The sequence below is a fragment of the Microcaecilia unicolor genome, chromosome 11 (assembly GCF_901765095.1).
Source record: "Microcaecilia unicolor chromosome 11, aMicUni1.1, whole genome shotgun sequence".
NCBI lineage: Eukaryota > Metazoa > Chordata > Amphibia > Gymnophiona > Siphonopidae > Microcaecilia > Microcaecilia unicolor.
Window position 1 is genome coordinate 36,950,095 of NC_044041.1, and position 19,626 is coordinate 36,969,720.

At 42.9% G+C, this 19,626-nt stretch overlaps 1 protein-coding gene across 1 annotated transcript in view; it reads right to left on the reverse strand.

Annotated features, from left to right (window-relative positions):
• Positions 1–12,399: 12,399 nt before the first annotated feature.
• Positions 12,400–19,626, reverse strand: part of LOC115479662 (4-hydroxyphenylpyruvate dioxygenase-like) — a 60,325-nt gene continuing 53,098 nt past the window's right edge. Inside the window, exon 14 of the mRNA XM_030217730.1 lies at positions 12,400–13,573. Coding sequence (XP_030073590.1) covers positions 13,463–13,573 — 111 coding nt within the window. The 3' untranslated portion in view covers positions 12,400–13,462. The remainder of the gene's footprint in view (positions 13,574–19,626) is intronic.

Consider the following 19,626-nt stretch of genomic DNA (forward strand, 5'->3'; position numbering starts at 1 on the left):
TCTCTAACTGTCCCCCCTCCACTCCAGCCTGGTCCAGCATCTCTCACTCTCTAGCCGGACCTGGCATGGCATCTCTCACTCTTCCCCCCCCCCCCCCCAGCATTTCTCGCTCTCCCCTTTCCCCCTGCCCCAGCATGGCAGAGGAAAGGGAGCCTGTGCTGGCTGAAAGCAGCATTGGTTTGATGCTAGCAGCTATAAGAAGAAATTTTGTGGTCTGTCGGGAGAGGTGGAAGTGAGAGATGCTGAGCCAGGAGGATGTTAGAAGGGGAGCGAGAAACATGTCCATCTGTGGGGGTGGGGTGCAGCCGCCAATGTGTGTGACAAGCACCTTTAGGTGTGTGAGCCTGAGAAGGGACCCAAATGTGTGTGTCACACACCTAATGTGTGCAACTTGGCATATCTGATATAAAACAACCACTTACGAAATTGTAGAATACTGCACCAAGTTTTCTCCAAACAGATAGCCAGTTTGAGCGCTAGACACACAAGGCGGGAAGGCAAATAGAATAAAAACAAGGCATGATAGGCCAAGACCAATGAGCAAAGAGTATGTGTGACAGAAAGCTGAGGCAAGCCAATAGCAATGTGCTTGAACTAAGGCACAGTGACGACACTAAAGCCAAATGAAACAAGTCTCTGCTAGTACTTCTGTGATTGGATGAAATATAAGACCATCCTATCAGAGTGCAGGTTACAGAACCAAGCAGGAAGAGAATCTCATAGTGCTGCAGAGTTTATATAAGAACAATTCAAATAAATATAAACATGGACACCGTGGGTCAGAACAAAGATTGTCCAAAGGTAATCTTCTTGGGTACCTGCAGTGATGTATCTGAGATAATGTGAAGAGAGAGAGAGAGAGACAGATGCAGGGTTGCTGTTAAAAATGTGTTTATGCCTGTGTGATATGGAGGGGCATTTTCAATATGACATCTAAATCCAACTTTAGATATTTTGCAGAAAACATCCAAAAATCCAGTAGCGAACATAGCCATTTTCGAATCTGAAAAATATCTTTATTTTTTTTCAAAAATGACCATTCACTGGATGTTGTTGTGCTCAGCGCATCTATCTTTTTGGACCATTTTAAAAAAAAAAAAAAAGTCCTAGTGAAAAACGCACAAAATCAAGCCATTGGGAGATAGGAAGAGCCAGCATTCTTAGTAAACTGGCCACACAGACATTCCAGCACAGCAGTGGGGCACCCTAGGGGTCACTGCTGTGGACTTCACATGAAAGGTCCCAGGTACACATCTGTCACCCCCTTATATTGTATGGTTAGGGTTACCATACTTCCGGATTCCCCCGGACATGTTCTCTTTTTCAGGGGACTGTCAGAGGATATGGTGGTTTTTACCAGTCTGCCCGTTTGTCCGAGTTTATGGGCGGACAGGCTGGCTGGCAGACAGATAGACAGACAGGGGGGCTGGCTGTCAGGTGGGCCTTCTCTCTCCCCCACCTGAACCTACCGTAACGCGCCCTGGTGGTCTAGTGGCCTGCTGCCGCTGCTTCTTTTTTAAATGGCTGCCGAGACTTCTGTGGAAGTCTTGTGAGGCTACTGCTTGAAATCTTGGCAGCCATTTTAAAGAAGCAGAGGCAGCAGGTAAGAAAGAATGAGGTTCTTTCCTGGCCCGAAGAGGTCTATAGACCACCAGAGCTGTAAGGTAGGGGAGGGAAGGGGGTTGATATGCTGCACATGGATGGGAGGGGGAGGGGATAAGCTGTTCATGGATTGGAGGGAGAGAAGGGGGCAAGAACTGCACATGGATGGGAGGGAGAAAAGTGGGAAAGAGCTGCACATGGATGGGAGGGAGAGATGGGGGACAAGCTTCACCATGGATGGAAGTGAGAGGAGAGGTGCGCCCCAGAGCTGTTATAGAATTGACGCCAAGCACGCCTCTTTGTTATGCTTAACATTAAGCGCTACTTTACAGAATTGCCAGCATTATACTGGTAGGGTAAGTCCGTAACAGGGTGCCTGAAGGGCCTACTGTCCTTTATAGAGCAGTAGTAGAACCAAGTATATATTATTTGCTTACTTATAGCCTGCACTATCTACTAGGCAGAGTACAGCAAAACATTACACAGGTGCTTAGGTGTGAGCACTTGTGGCAGCCATAGAGCTGGTGTAAGCATTGGCACCTAAGTGCTGTAGATACCTGTGTAAGTTATGTGCATAAGTTTGAGCCCCACCTATGTTCTGCCCTCATGTAAACCTCCCTTGCAGCACCTTCTCTGTGAAAGCAGCAGATTGCCTCAGGCGGGCCTTCCCTCACTGTGTCCTGCCCTCACAGAAATAGGAAGTTACATCAGAGGAAGGCGGGACACAGTGAGGGAAGGCCCGCCTGAGGTGATCTGCTGCTTTTGCTTTCAATAGTATCATTCGAGATACTCCACACCAAACCATGTACGCTGCTGCTTTAGAGATTTTTTTTAAATGCAGGGGGTCGGAGGACAGACAGAAGGGAGCTGAGGGTAGGCAGGTGGACACGGGACTGTGGTGCCAGCGGCCTGGAAGCAGGAAAGGATGAGAGACTCCAAGGAGGGCCCGGGCCTGGGGAATTTTGCCCCCCCCCCTCCCTCTCGACAGCCCTGCTTTGGCAACATTTGGACAGTGAGGTACATACATGCGCAGATTTGTGCATAAATCAATTAAATCCCAGCGTGAGTAATCAGAGATAGAAAAGGCGTTTAACATCTACTCCTATGTTTTCGTGTGTATGTGTGTATATATATATATATATATATATATATATTTTTTTTTTTGTAAATGTAATTTAATTTTTTTGTAGTGACTTGTTTCATATGAGAACTCACCTCATGATTCACTCAAATCTTCATTGGTCAATAATTTTATTATATCAACAGCATCTTAATAAAGCAAATTTTCTTATTCAGCACTATAGGGATTATTGAAATAATTTTGGCATATTGGTCTTGCTTTGAAAGCTAAGTCCTAAATTAATTCACTAATCTCCATAGTGCTGAATAAGAAAATTCAGTTTATTAAGACGCTGTTTATAAGATGCTAAAATTATTGACCAATGAAGATTTGAGCGAATCATGAGATGAATTCTCATGTGAAACAAGTCACTACAGAGATAATATATATATATTTATATATATATATATATATATATATATATACACACAGTACATGAGTAGATGTTAAATAACTTTTGTATCTCTAAATGATTACTTGTGTTGGGATTTAATTGATTTATACTGTGACTTTACCCCCGCGATTACACTTTGACCTTTTTCAAATTTTTTCAAATTGGTTTGTTCACAAACATTGCACAACACAGAGCAGATTCACATTGCAACATGAGGATGTTCCCTTGAAAAAGCCTACGACGGCAAAACGGGACTCCGTCGGGCCACAAGAGTGAAACCTGATTGCAATTATTTTGGCAACACCAAAGATAAGTGTTTGTTAGATGTGATTACTGTTCATTAAAGTTATACTGGAGGTTTTTTTAGCCAATGATGATTTCATCCCGAAGTAACAGACACGAATATGTTCTGAAACGGGAATACAGAGGCTTTTTTTCCTCCATTAACAAACAGCAACTGTTGAATTGGTTTTGGCCACTTGAGTTGGTTAACAATTTTTTGTTTTTGGAATAACAGTGGCAGTATCCTATTTTTGAATAAACATTTTCAAATTGAACCATTTGTGCATAAATGCCATTATTGTAAACTTTACATGCATATTAGACACATAAATATTAGACCTTATCTTATAGAATTGCCCCCTAGGTGTGGGGCGTTAAAGCATTCAGAACATAACTTTTATTAAACCAAGTACACAAAAAGAGGTAAATTTATAATCCATTTCCATGGGTTAAACATGGAAAATGGTTCTTACAAAATTGTAAAGCTGAATACATGCATCTAAGTACACATGCCAAGATTGCCTATTTTAGATAGATCATATAGAAATCAAACAAAATAAAACATGGAAAAGAAAACAAGATGATACCTTTTTTATTGGACATAACTTAATACATTTCTTGATTAGCTTTCGAAGGTTGCCCTTCTTCGTCAGATCGGAAGAAGGGCAACCTTCGAAAGCTAATCAAGAAATGTATTAAGTTATGTCCAATAAAAAAGGTATCATCTTATTTTCTTTTCCATGTTTTATTTTGTTTGATTTCTATTGATAACCTTAAGAGTGGACTAACACGGCTACCACACTCCTCTGCTTAAGATAGATCATAGAAATGGAAGTTGAGGCATCCAGGTTGGAATGTTTACAATTCCCATGGTATTTTAGAATAGGATCTGCCAGTGCAGAGCTTTTTCTACAATATATGCAGGAGAGCATGAGTGTGTTCAGGCTTGTGCCACATGAGCTACCATGTTACAAGGATACATACTGAGAAGCAGCAATGGCGGTAACTCAACAACTTACACATTTATGGCGGTATTTCATGTGTACACATCGGAACTGTGTGTCAGCCATTTTGCAAAGCTACGCCTGTGATTGCTAATTGCACAGAATCCACAATCATTTATTTGCTTTTATTCTGAGAGGGAAATGAACAACAGGAATTAACAAGATAACTTCCCTTAGCCATCCTAGAAAGGACTGGCCAAAATGAGCACTTTTCAAACCTTATACATGCATTTGAACAGCTGTAAATCTGGATGTGTGAATTTTCCCACATGCGTATTCTCTTTTTGAAACAAGAGATTTTAGTTCTGTCCAAATCACGCCTTCTTGATACTTCTATGTAGTGAGGATTTACGTGTGTAAATAGCAGCTTTCTGAAATTGGGTTTTGCACATATACGTGATATACCAGGGACACAGCCATGGATAGGCCTGGGCCAGGGTGAGCACCTCCACTTTTGTCTCAGGCCCACCCAGTGGCCAGTCACCCCATTTCTGTAGCTGGTGGCGATCTCTAAGCATTGGCAGCTGAAGAAGTGCGGAGCCCATCTCAAGTCAGAACAGCGCAGCAGTCAGCGGCAGCGCTTTGAGCCGATCTCATGGCCCCTTGAGAACTGAGCATGTAAAGGTAAAGGGTCTTGGATTTGATATATTGCCTTTTTGTGGTAAAACCAAAGCAATTTGCATATACTTTCTCTGTCCTTAGTGGGCTCACAGTCTAAGTTTTGTACCTGGGGAAATGGAGGGTTGAGTTACCTACCCAGGGTCACAAGGAACAGCAGTGGGAATCAAACCAAAAGGCAGATTATTTTTCAATCAAACCTTTAAAAAACAGTCTGAAATTACAGTTGCATTTTGATCAACATATAGCTGGATGAGAGAAAAAAAACTTTAGAAGACTTTGAAGAGATTAACATTGAAATTTCTCAGCAAATTAAGCTGAACATTTCTTTCAGTAGTCATAAAATCAATTCCCACAACCATTTTAATATAATTTTTCAAGTGCTCTAATTCCCGCACACACTTTGGGGGGAATTCTATAAATAATACCCAAAAATAGATGCTAAGCATGATTCTATAAAGGGGGGGGGGGGGGGGGGGGAATGGAACTTGATATACTGCCTTTCTGAGGTTTTTCCAACTACACTCAAAGCGGTTTACATATATTCAGTATGTCATGGTCTACCACATCAAACGTGCTAGACATGTCGAACTGGAGCACTATAGACTTCCTACCTGTACTAATTTCTCTCCTGAAATTATCCATAAGCATTATTATGGTCTCTCAGCTATAGGATGGCCTGAAACCTGATTGTGAATTATGTAGTAAAGAGGAGGAGGATCCATTAAGCACCAGACTTATGCCTGCTGAAACCTAGTGTAAATGCTGGCGCCCAAGTTGGGTGCGCTAACCCAGTATTCTATAACTACATGCGCAATATTTTAGAACACCCTTGACACATCCATGCCCCTCCCATGGCCACACTCCCTTTTGAGATATGCGCTATGGGAGTTAGGCGTCCTGCCTTATAGAATAGCATGCAGCTAGATGTGTGCCACCAATTTTATTGGGTGCCAATTAACATCAATAATTGTTAGCCCCCCAATTATTGATGTTTTTTAGCTCATTATTCAATTAACTTGTGCACCCAAATTTGGGCATGCAAATCTGGATTCCATATATAGAATCCAGGGTTTGTGTTCACTTTGTAGTCCTAATAAGTATACTACAAATCTTAATTGCAGTTCCAAACTTTTCTAATCATATATGTATATGAGCAGTGCTGGCTATAAGAACTGTTTTCAGTTGAAAACTTTTCAAACAGTTTTTGCATCCAGTATTTGATAATATAATTTGAAAAGTTTTCAACTGAAAACAGTTCTTATAGCCAGCACTGCTCATATACATATATGATTAGAAAAGTTTGGAACTGGCGTTAGAAATTTGAAACTGGGAAGATTTAAATACACTTATTAGGAACACAAAGTGTATGCAGGAATTAGAGCACTTGAAAGATTAAATAAAAATGGCTATGGGAATTTATGAAAACAAACAGGAGACAAGACCACTGCAGAATAGAAGCAAATGACACAACAACAGAAGCGATCCAGGGAAAGAAGGGTGGACAAGAGTTCTTCCAAACAAGATTTTATTGGAAACATGACCAGCTGTTTTTTGGCATTTGCACCGAAGAACTATTGGGCAGGAATCAAAGCCCCTGCTTTAAGCCTAATTGATTTGGTTTGGAAATCTATGTGAACCCTGATGAAGGACTGTCCAAAACTTGGCCAGGTCGGGTCTTATTTCCAATAAAATCTTGTTTGGATGAACTCTTGCCCACTCTTCTTTCCCTGGTTCGATTCTGCTATTGTGTCATATGGGAATTTATGACTAATGAAAGAAATGCCCAGCCTATTCAAGCAAAGGCTTCTGAGGTCTTTTTTCTCTCATCCAGCTATAAGTTGATCACAGTGCAATTGTAATTTTAGATTGTTTTTTGAGAATGGATCCCAACTCCCCAGGTTCTCAGGCCACCGCACATACTATTAGGCTACTCCAGCACGTTCACAGTGCAGCATTACTGGCTCAAAGTGCTGCCACTGATGGCTGTGCTATTACGACTCAGCAGGCTACACATTTCTTCAGTTGGCAAGGCAAAATATGTCTAATTTTTAATTTTGTCAGGGGTTAAGGGGAGGCAGGGAAGAAGAAATTGGGTGCCTAGGACCCAGCCATGTAAAACATTGAACTCCTGCCCCCCCCCCCCCCCCAAAAAAAAAAAAAAATTTGTTGCTGGCTATGCCACTGTGATATACATATATCAAAATGCTTCCACTTACACCTATAAATCACAAATAAGGCTTTGGAAATAAGGTCCATAACATGTAGGCATCTCTAGGGTATGGTTTGGTCAGGGCCGCCGAGAGACACAGCCAGGGTTGGGGCAAGACCCCCCCCCCCCCCCCCCCCCGCTGCTCCCTTACCTTCTGCGTCTGACTGTTCCTGCTCCTGCGTGCCGGGACCCGGATGATTACATTATCTGTAATCAAGACTGGATTAACTGCAGTGCACTATACAATGGTCTGGCTACAAAGGGCCTGCACCAGCTCCAGTTGATTCAGAATGCTGCAGCAAGACTCATTGAAAGTTGCAAGTGACATGACCACATCACACCATTTTTGCAAAACCTTCATTGGCTACCAGTACAATACAGAGCTAAATTTAAAACTCTATGTCTGATCTTTAAAACCCACAAAGGAAATGGCCATGAGTACCATGAGTCCTCTACACACCTCCAAGGACACTAAGGTCCTCTCAAGGACTATCACTGACCACACCCTCTCCAAAAGACATTACATGATGTGATATTCACAATCGAGCCTTCTCCGGAGTAAGCCCAACCAGTGGCGTAGCCAGAATGTAATTTTTGAGTGGGCATGCATTTCTTCTTCCCTTCTCTACCCCCCCCCCACCCCATGAACTTTAAAAGTTAAATACTATAAATTTGAACCCCTCCCCACCCCACCTCACCCCGACATCCCATCTGAGCCCCCCTGCACGACCCAGTCCCCACCTGCTTACCAGCTCCACGATCGACGAGCAGACGACCCTCGTCTTCCATCCGGCATCGAGTTAAAAAAAAAAAGCCCGGAGAAACGCCTCGCATCTGCTGTGCACTGCTGTAAAGCAAGCAGCAAATCGTCTCGTCGGTCCTTCCTTCACTGTGTCCCGCCCTCTGATGTAACTTCCTATTTCCGCAAGGGCGGGCACAGTGAAGGAAGGATAGACGAAACGATTTGCTGCTTGCTTTACAGCAGTGCACAGCAGACGCGAGGCGTTTCTCCGGGCTTTTTTTTTAAGATTCGATGCCGGATGGAAGACGAGGGTCGTCTGCTCGTCGATCGTGGAGCTGGTAGGCAGGTGGGGACTGCAGCACCAGCAGAGCACCCCCCTCCCCACCTGCTGACACCCGGGGCTGGGCGGGCCTGGAGGGAAACTGGCTGGGCCTGGGCCCGTCCAGGCCCACCCGTGGCTACGCCCCTGAGCCCAACACTCTGGAAAGCACTGCCTGAAAGGCTCCGCTTAACACAAGACTATCTCTACTTCAGGAAGAAGGTAAAAGCTTGGCTCTTCAACCAGGCCTTAATGGAAGAAATAACTAACTTGTTAGTTTCACTCACACACGAGTGACACAGGCTGCACATACTGCAGTAGGACATGTTTATCCACTCTTACCCTAGCTGATACAATATTAAACCATCTCTCTGATCCCATATGCACCTTTCTTTAGTCACCTTATTTTCTAACTCCTCTTACTCTCTTACCTATCTAAATGTTCCATCTTTGCTTATACCCTTCACTGTCAATTAAAATGTTCTATTACGTATTGTGTTGACATTGTAAGTAGTATACTATCAGGCTCATTTTCGAAAGAGATAGATGTCCAAAAAGTGACATGTCAGCATTTGGATGTCCATCTCACAGAAACGTCTAAATCGGTATAATCGAAACCTCGTTTTGGATGTCTTTCTCCGAAGTCCATCAAAAGAATGTCCAAATCTCAAGGGGGAGTATCAGTGGCGTGTTCAAGGTGGGACTTGGGTGTTCCTAAGACTTGGATGTCTTTCAGCCATAATGGAACAAAGCAAAAACGTCCAGCACTAAGACATTTTGAGCTAGACCTGTTTTTATTACGAAAAAGGCACAAAAAGGTGCCCCAAATGACCACTTGAGGGAATCAAGAATGACCACCCCCTTACTCCCCCAGTGGTCACTAACCCCCTCCCACCCTCAAAAAGTGTGTTGAATAACATTACTTGTCAGCCTCAGGTCCATTACAGCAGCATGCAGATCCCTGGAGTAGTTTAGTAAGAGGTGCAGTGCACTTCAGGCAGGTGGACCCAGGCCCATACCCCCACTACCTGTTCACTTGTGGATGAAACTGTGACCCCTCCAAAACTCACCAGAAACCCACTGTACCCACATATAGGTGCCTCCTTCACCCATAAAGGCTATGGTAGTGGTGTACAGTTGGGGGTAGTGGGTTTTGGGGGGGCTCAGCACACAAGGTAAGGGAGCAATGGTCAGATGTGTACCTGGGAGCATTTTATGAAGTCCACTGCAGTGCCCCCTAGGGTGCCCTGTTGCTGTCCTAGGATGTCAGGGGGGACCAGTCTACTAAAAATGCTGGCTCCTCCTACGTCCCAATGGCTTGAATTTGGATGTTTTACACGTGGACGTTTTTTTTTTTTAATGGCCAAAAAACAAAGACGTCCAAATCACAGGACGTCCATAGTATTTTTGAACACAAAAGATAGATGTCCATCTTTTTCGAAAATGACCTTCTTTCCTGTTCAGAATTTGGACGTCTTTGTAAAATGTCCAAATTCTGATTTAGACCTTTCTTTCGAAAATGCCCCTCTATGCTATACTTTGTATTGTTATTTTAATATTTTTAGCTGTAATTCCCTTTTGCACATGTTTGATTTATTCTTACTGTACACCGCCTTGAGTGAATTCCTTCAAAATGGTAGTAAATAAATCCTAATAAATAAATAATGTGATATCCTGAGTCATCTGAATTAATGCAATCATCCGGGTTCCGCCCGACACACAAGAGCAGGAGAGAGACAGACCCGGAAGAAGCTCGCCAGCGCTGGCCCCCCTCCCCTCCTTGGAGGCCAGGCTCAGGGAATTTTGCCCCTCCCCCAACGCCCCCCTCGGTGGCCCTGGTTGTAATGAGTCCACATGCCACATTTACCCCTTCAGACTAAGTGTACATTTGTGCACTGTTGGGCATAGTTCTGTGCAGTGGTATAGCCATTCAAGATGAGTGTATTGCATACCCACCCCCTGTCAGTCAATTACTGAGCTCAATGATTTATGTCAAGATCTGTCAGAACAATCATTTTTTCATATTTTGCGTGCAAGTATCCAAGTCACAAGGACTATTCCAATCCGCATATCTATTTTTCAGATACCTTGACACACAAAGCTTTTTAAATTATGCATTTATACATCGGCAGCAGCTAGCAGTAGCTCTCAGAATGAGGCTCTCTTTTTTTCATAAGAGCATTTAGGGGCCCTTTTTACAAAGGCACGCCAAAAAGTGACTTGTGGTAGTGTGGGCACGCGTATTGGATGCACACGGGGCCATTTCTCCACAGCGTCTGGGAAAAAAGGGGGTTTTTTTTGGGGGGGGGGAGGGGAAGGGATGTGCAGCAAAATTAAAACCAGAGTGCATCTATTTAAGGCCTCAGCCCTTAACGACACCATGAGGTAATCGTCCAGTGCACGCTAACTGCCGATTACTGCCGGGCAGGGCTGGTCTTAAGGCAAGGCGACCGAGGCGGCCGCATAGGGCCCCGCACTCAGGGGGGCCCCGCGCGGCGCGCCTAAGGTCGCCCCGCCCCGACCGCCCGAGTTCCAGTCCTCCCTCCCTCCCTCCCTCCCTCGGATGGCGCGCGATGGCGGAGTGGTGGGGGCGGTCCCCCCGGATGTCAGCGGGTGGGGGGTGCCCTGCACCCGCTGCTCTCACCCTGTCCTACCTTTAAAAAAAGAATTTGGCAGCGCCGGAGTGACAGGCAGCGCCTCCCGTCTGCCCTGCTACTAACTTCCAATTACTGCGAGGGTGGGCGGGACTCAATGTGAGAAGGCCCAATGACGACGTCGAAGACATTTTTAGTAGCAGGGAGGGCAGACACGAGGCGCTGCCTGTCCCTCTGGCGCTTCCAAATTCTTTTTTTAAAGCCAGTGAGGGTGGTGGGCGGCAGGAAAACAAAGCTAGTAGGTAGGTCGGGGGGGGGGGGGGTTCTCAGGTGGGGGAAGGGTGGGGAGGGGGTTCTCAAATGGGAAGGAGACTACTACTTAACATTTCTAAAGCTGAGGTGGGGAGGGGGTTCACGGATGGGAGAAGGGGGTGGGGAGGGGATTCTTGGATGGTTAAAGGGGACGGGTGGGGAGGGAACTGGGGTTCTTGGATGGGAGAAGGGGACTGGGGAGTGGGTTCTCGGATGGGAGAAGGGGGCTGGCACTGGGGCCATATGGGAAAATGGGGGCCATGCCTGGGGCTGGTGGGAAAATGGGGCATGCGTGGGTCAGGTGGGAGAATGGTTCTGAAAAGGGGGCCCTAATACAAGGCATGTGGATGAAGGGGGCTGGAACTGGGGGCTGAAAAGGAGGGTAGGTGGGATAAGGGGGCTAGTACTGGGACTGGAGGCTGAAAACGGGATAGGGAGAAGTGGCTAGGGGGCTGAAGCTCGGGACTGGTGGGAGAAAAGGGCTGGGGCTGAAATGGAGGACTGGTGGGATAGTGGGGCTCACAGTTTCCTTCACAAGTGTAACAGGTAGGGGGAGGTATGAGCCTGGGCCCACCTGCCTGCAGCACACTGTACTCACCACTAGACTATTCCAGTGACCTGCATGCTGTTCTAATGTACCTTAGTAAAACATCTGAGGCTGGCAAGTAATGTTTTAAATCACATTTGGGGGGGGGGAGTGGGTTAGTGACCACTGGGGGAGTAAGGTGAGGTCATCCCTGATTCCCTCCAGTGGTCATCTAGTCATTTAAGGCACCTTTTTGTGCCTTATTCGTTATAAAAACAGGTCTAGCTCAAAACATCTCAGTTTTAGTCGTGGACAGTTTTGTTTCCTTCCATTATGGCTGAAAAATGTCCAAGTGTTAGGAACGCCCAGATCCCATCCTTAACACGCCCCCTTGTGATCTGAACGCACTGCTGATGGACTTCATAGAAAAACATCTAAAAATTGTTTTTGAAAATACCAATTTGGATGTTTTTGTCTTTTGAAAATGAGCTCCATAGTAACATAGTAAGTGATGGCAGATAAAGACCTGAATGGTTCATCCAGTCTACCCAACAGTCACATTTATTATCAATTCAAGATTTAAATCAACAATGAATGTGATATTATATACTTCATTTTTAATACAATTTATGCAGACAACTTCTGAGAAATCGTAACCCATATGTTAGCTTGTGTTCCATTCTATAACAAATCCCCCTCCCTTTTTTTTGTTTTAGTGGTAATATTATATTAGTTATCACATCCAGTGCTCTTATAATTGGCTCTGGTGTTTATTCCAGTTTTTTAATTATTTAGATCCTGTGGAAATTCATTTACACAATACTTGACTACCATAGAAGCACCCATAGTTTTTTTTTTTTTCATGTGGACTATTAGCAACAACAAAGAAAGAATCTACAAGGTTAGTTTATTATATTGAAAATCACATCACTTTTTGATGTGTTATGTTTTTCAAAGGTGACTGTATAGTTTACTTTCTTTTGTGATCTTTGGGGTCACTTTGCAAATATAGTTGTATATAAGTTGGCTTGTGGGCAATTATAATGATGTGATTTCTGTCCAGTGGATTATATATGTATACATTATTTTACCACACTTTTAAATTTTGGGCCAGTTTAAACGAATTATTTTTAATCATTTCACAATTAAGTAACATTTTTGTTTTAGTCAGTCTACTTTGATGGCTGCATATCCTTTATAAGCTTGGACTACGATTTTCATAAGTTTGTATTCCTTACATCAACAGTCCGTAAAGTACAGAACAATAAGTGTGTTGTGTGTGAGTGCAAGAGCCTAGGAATTGTGCAATAACCCTGATCCGGCTAGAGACACACCCCCTGTTGAAAATTCCTGGTTACTCCTACAATTCCTTCCCCTTCCTCCCCATACACACACAGAAAATGTAGCAAATTAAAATTTTGAGTAATGGTTATAAGGCACATGGATTTCTTTTGATGTCAGCACTACAAGAATTATTCTGAGTTATTATGTGACAAGAAGTAACTTATTCTTACTCTCTGAGGATCTGTTTTTACATTTTTTAAGGTCTGACAGTATTAAATACTGAAAGTGTGAAATCTACAAAAACTTGGTATGCAAAAAAAAGTGAAATGATGAACGCTTTTTATGGAAAATGTCCTGGAACTCAGATTGCATGGTCTTCCTTTGTGTATCTGGGGTAGGCAGACTTTGATGTTGAGTAGATGGTACCAGAAAGCAGTGCAGGTCCAATGCTCTCTATATCAACTCACACTCGCCATTAAGGGTCTCTGTGGTGAGGTTTCCTCTCGCAGCCTGGTCAGCTTCTATTGCTTGGAAAAGAGATTTGAAGTTTCCAGCACCAAATCCCTGGAGCAGGCACAGAACAAAGATATCAAAGTGAGAACAGACAAGAGCCTGCAAAGTATTTCAGTCATGGGATGCCGTGGACCCCAGCAAAGAATCCACCGATTCCAAAATCTGAAACAATTTTGGATAAAGTAAAAACATTACCTGTCGTAACCCATCTCTGAAAAATACAAGATATCTCCTCCAGTCTCTCTTCATTCCTCTTGCCCTTCTCCTCTCCAAGGGCACCATCTCCTCTCCCCTTCATGGGTCATCATTTCTTCCCTTCCCTTTGGTCCACTCCACAGTCACTATCTCCCTTCTTTGTTTTTTTCCATCCCCTATTTCCAGCATCTGACCCTCTCAAACAACCCCCTCCCCAATCCATATCTCTCTCTCCCCCTCCTGACACCTCTTTCTCCACTCCTGGCCCCACCTTACCTCCCCCTCAGTCCGCATCTCTCTCGTTCCCTCTTTCTGCATTCCTAAACACTCCCCCCCCCCACTCCCCACGGTCCACATCTCTCTCTCTCTCTCTTTCTTTCTCTCTCCCTCTGTCACTGGGCACCTCTTGCTGCATTCCCTAACCCTCCCCCCACCCACCCAGCAGTCTCCATTTCTATCTCCTTCCTTTGTCCCAGCACCTCTAGGCCCTCTGACTTGCAGCGCTGAACTATACTGCTTCTTTCTCTGCCTGTAAACAGGAAATTGTGTCAGAGGAGGCAGGACGCTACAGATAGAGGCTTGGAGCGCAACAGAAAGGGGCCCTCTGGTAGCATCAGCACATGTATTCATTGTGTGCCAAGGGTCCCTTTTACCACAGCGGATAAAAGTTTTTTTTTTTTTTTTTAAGGGAAATGGCTCTATGGTAAGTGAACCACTTGCTATGTGGTCATTTCCTGGGGAATCCCTTACCGCCACCCATTTAGGAGGTGGTAAGGGCTCCTGCGCTACCCTGGTGCTAACCAGTTTGCGCATGGCACTGATGCTATAAAATAAAAATGCATTGTCTAGCACCAGATTTGATGTGTGGCAGGGGTAGCCCTACTGCCCTTTAGTAAAAGGGCCCCTAAAGGGTGGTAGAACTACTGCCACATTGGCGCGTGGCAAATTGGGTCTACTGCTGGGCTACAACATGAGCCCGGCGGTAGTCCCTGCCTAGCCGTGCACTAACTCCAGCACTACATAAGTATTGTCATACTGGGACAGACCAAAGGTCCATCAAGCCCAGCATCCTGTTTCCAACAGTGGCCAATCCAGCTCACAAGTACCTTGCAAGATCCCAAAACAGTACAATACATTTTATGCTGCTTATCCTAGATATAAGCAGTGGATTTTCCCCAAGTCCATTTTAATAATGGCTTATGGACTTTTCTTTTAGGAAGCTATCCAAACCTTTTTTAAACCTCGCTAATCTAATTGCTTTTACTACATTCTCTGGCAACGAATTCCAGAGTTTAATTACATGCTGAGTGAAGAAATATTTTCTCTGATTCATTTTACATTTACTACTTTGTAGCTTCATTGCATGCCCCCTATTCCATTTCCTAGTATTTTTGGAAAGATTAAACAAACGATTCACATCTACCTGTTCCATTCCACTCATTATTTTAAAGACCTCTATCATATCTCCCCTCAGCCGTCTCTTCTCCAAGCTAAACAGCCCTAGCCATTGTAGCCTGTCCTCATAGGGAAGTCATCCCATCCTCTTTATCATTTTCGTTTCCCTTCTCTGTATCTTTTCTAATTCCAATTTATCATTTGTGAGATGTGACCAGAACTGCACACAATATTCGTGGTGTGGTCACACCATTGAGCGATACAAAGGCATTATAACAGCCTCATTTTTGTTTTCCATTCCTTTCCTAATAATTCCTAACATTCTATTTGCTTTCTTAGGTACTGCCACTGCACAGAGAGCAGAGGGTTTCAACATATCATCAACGATGACACTTAGATCCCTTTCCTGGTCAGTGACTTCCAATGTAGACCCTTGCATGATGTAACTATACTTCAGGTTCCTCTTTCCCACATGCATCACTTTGCACTTGCTCACATTAAATATCATCTGCCATTTGGATGCTCAGTCTCTCAAGGTCCTCTTGTAATTTTTCACAATCCTCTTGCGATTTAACAACTTTGAATAATGTTGCGTCGTCAGCAAATTTAATTACCTCACTAGTTACTCCCATCTCTAGATCATTTATAAATATGTTAAAAAGCAATGGTCCCAGCACAGACCCCTGGGGATCCCCACTATCTACCCTTCTCCATTGAAAATACTGACCATTTAAACCTACTGTCTGTTTTCTATCTTTTAACCACTTTTTAATCCACAATAGTACACTACCTCCGATCCCATGGCTCTCCAATTTCCTCTGGAGTCTTTCATGAGGTACTTTGTCAAATGCCTTTTGAAAATCCAGATACACAATATCGACCGGCTCACCTTTATCCACATGTTGGTTCACCAATTCAAAGAAAGGATTGGTGAGGCAAGATTTCCTTTCACTAAATCCATGTTGGCTTTGTCTCATTAATCCATGCTTTTGAATATGCTATATAATTGTGTTCTTTATAATAAATAGTCTCTACCATTATGCCTGGCACCGACGTCAGGCTCACCAGTCTATAATTTCACGGATCACCTCTGGCGTTAAATTGGCCACCCTCCAATCTTCCGGAACCATGCTTGATTTTAAATTACATATTACTAACAATAATTCTGAAAGTTCCTTTTTCAATTCTATCAATACTCTGGGACGAATGCCATCCAGTCCAGGCGATTTGCTACTCTTCAATTTATCAAATTGCGCCACTACATCTTCCAGGTTTATAGAGATTTCAATCAGTTTCTCTGATGCGTCAGCTTTGAATATCTTTTCTGGCACTGGTATCTCTCCCAAATCTTCCTGGATGAAGACCAAAGCAAAGAATTCATTTAATCTCTCCGCTATGGTTTTGTCTTCCCTGAATGCTCCTTTTACCCCTCGGCCATCTAGCGGTCCAACTGATTCTTTTGCTGGTTTCATGCTTTTAATATACCTAAAAAAGTTTTACTATGTGTTTTTGCCTCCAATGCAATCTTTTTCCAAAGTCCCTCTTTGCTTTCCTTATCAGTGCTTTGCATTTGACTTGCCATTCCTTATGCTGTTTCTTATTATTTTCAGTCGGATCCTGCTTCCATTTTCCGAAGGATTTTCTTTTAGCTCTCATAGTTTCCTTCACCTCACTTTTTAACCATGCCAGCTGTCATTTGGTCTTCCTTCTTCCTTTTTTAATACACGGAATATATTTGACCTGGGCTTCCAGGATGGTATTTTTGAACAGCATCCACTCCTGATGTAAATTTTTGACCTTCATAGCTGCTCTTCTTGAGTTTTTTTTCACCATTCTTCTCATTTTATCATAGTCTCCTTTTTGAAAGTTAAATGCTAACGTATTGGATTTTCTGTGTGTATTTACTCCAAAGCCAATATCAAATCTGATCATATTATGATCGCTTTTATCAAGTGGCCCCATTACCATTACCTCCTGCACCAGATCTTGCGCTCCACTAAGGACTATGTCTAGAAATTTTCCTCCACTTGTTGGCTCCTGTGTCAATTGCTCCATAATACAGTCCTTGATTTCATCAAGGAATTTTACCTCCCTAGCATGCCCTGATGTTACATTTACTCAGTCAATATTGGGATAATTGAAATCACTAATTATACTCAATTTTCTACTATAAACAACCCTGTATTGCAGGTGCCAATGCACATGTATGTATGAAAAAATACGTGGAGAAAAAAAGACTTCAGAGCCCTCAGGAATAATTCTCTTTACAATGATATGTTTCAAGACAAGAGAACTCCTTACTTCAATCATTAGTCTTCACAAAAAAAACTCCACTCTTCTGATTCACAAAATACTAGTGCATGCACTTCAAACAATACAAAAGGTAGAGGCTGTTTCTCACGCCATAAAGCCGGTGAACACTATCAAAATTGTAACTTAGCTTGTGTCTTCTAAATGTCCATTCTTTTCCAAAATGTCAGCTACAGAAACGCCCAACAGGAGAACCCTGTTTCGCCACCACCGGGCTATTTCAAGGGCTAGAATTTTCTTTCTTCAAACAATATTATTCCACCACTGCTTTGCCCCTTAATGGCGTCTTTAAACTTCGAATGGCTTCCTTACTCATTATATAACTGACTCTCCCCCGTCACTTCCTCTGACGTCATATCCTTCTTGACGTCCAATGCTTTCCAGGATCCCCAACCCGTCACTACAGGTTAGGAGTGCATCATAAAAAGGCTTTCCATTCTATCGATATATTTAACCCCTTTGGGATCACAGTTTATAAAGAAAAAATCCATCGTTGTTCTTTTTGTCTAAGCATTTTTCTCACATCTCCTCTCCTCTCAGTTACAGCAATCTGTTCCAACACAATACAGCGTAGATCTGAAAATTCATGATTTTTCAGTAAACAATGAGAAACCAAGGGTTCATATGTTTTTCTGGCTTGTATGCAGTGACGATGTTCAATCAACCTTGTCTTCAACATTCGAGATGTTTGCCCCACATAATACAATACACAAGGACATTTCAATAAATAAATCACATTTTTTGATTGACAATCTGTGATGGCTTTCAGCATAATTTTCCTGCTAGTACGAACATCCTCAAATGCATGCTCGTTCAACATATTTGGACATACTGAACAATGGCCACAACCCCCATGATGGCCTATAATTCTGTCCCTCCCACTCTGTCTGTTCCATGTATCCGCTCGACACAAAACATCTTTTAAATTACTCTGTCTTTGATATGAAAACATAACCTGAAGATCCTGAAAACAAGGGTAAATCCTCAATATATGCATGTGTTTCTTAATCAAGTTCACCATCTGGTTAGAATGTACATTGTATTTCATAACAAAGGTAACAACTTCATCTTGCCCGTTATTATGTCTCATAGGTTGCAATAACCACTCTCTATGATTAAACAAGGCACGTTTCCTTGCCTTGCTAACCAATTTATCAGGATATCCTCTTTCCCTCAATTTTTGTTGAAGATGAAATGTCTGATGATGATACATGTCAATGGGTATATGAATCCATTTGGAAGAGATACATTAAAAGTTGGTGGAGGTATATAGATGACATTTTTATGTTATGGGACGGTACAATTTTGCAATTACAAGCTTTCGTGACATATTTAAATGGGTGTCATGCTAATATCAAATTTGAATATTGCAGTAGTGCTGTAGCCATTTCTTTTTTAGATGTACAATTGACGAAGATAGAAAATCAATGGCAAACATCGGTACATGTTAAAGCTACTGATCGTAACACCACGCTGCATTTCCATAGCATGCACCCGAGTCACTGCAAAACTAACATTCCTTTTGCTCAATTTTTGAGGTACCGTAGAATTTGTTCCTCCACTGACATGTATCATCATCAGACATTTCATCTTCAACAAAAATTGAGGGAAAGAGGATATCCTGATAAATTGGTTAGCAAGGCAAGGAAACGTGCCTTGTTTAATCATAGAGAGTGGTTATTGCAACCTATGAGACATAATAACGGGCAAGATGAAGTTGTTACCTTTGTTATGAAATACAATGTACATTCTAACCAGATGGTGAACTTGATTAAGAAACACATGCATATATTGAGGATTTACCCTTGTTTTCAGGATCTTCAGGTTATGTTTTCATATCAAAGACAGAGTAATTTAAAAGATGTTTTGTGTCGAGCGGATACATGGAACAGACAGAGTGGGAGGGACAGAATTATAGGCCATCATGGGGGTTGTGGCCATTGTTCAGTATGTCCAAATATGTTGAACGAGCATGCATTTGAGGATGTTCGTACTAGCAGGAAAATTATGCTGAAAGCCATCACAGATTGTCAATCAAAAAATGTGATTTATTTATTGAAATGTCCTTGTGTATTGTATTATGTGGGGCAAACATCTCGAATGTTGAAGACAAGGTTGATTGAACATCGTCACTGCATACAAGCCAGAAAAACATATGAACCCTTGGTTTCTCATTGTTTACTGAAAAATCATGAATTTTCAGA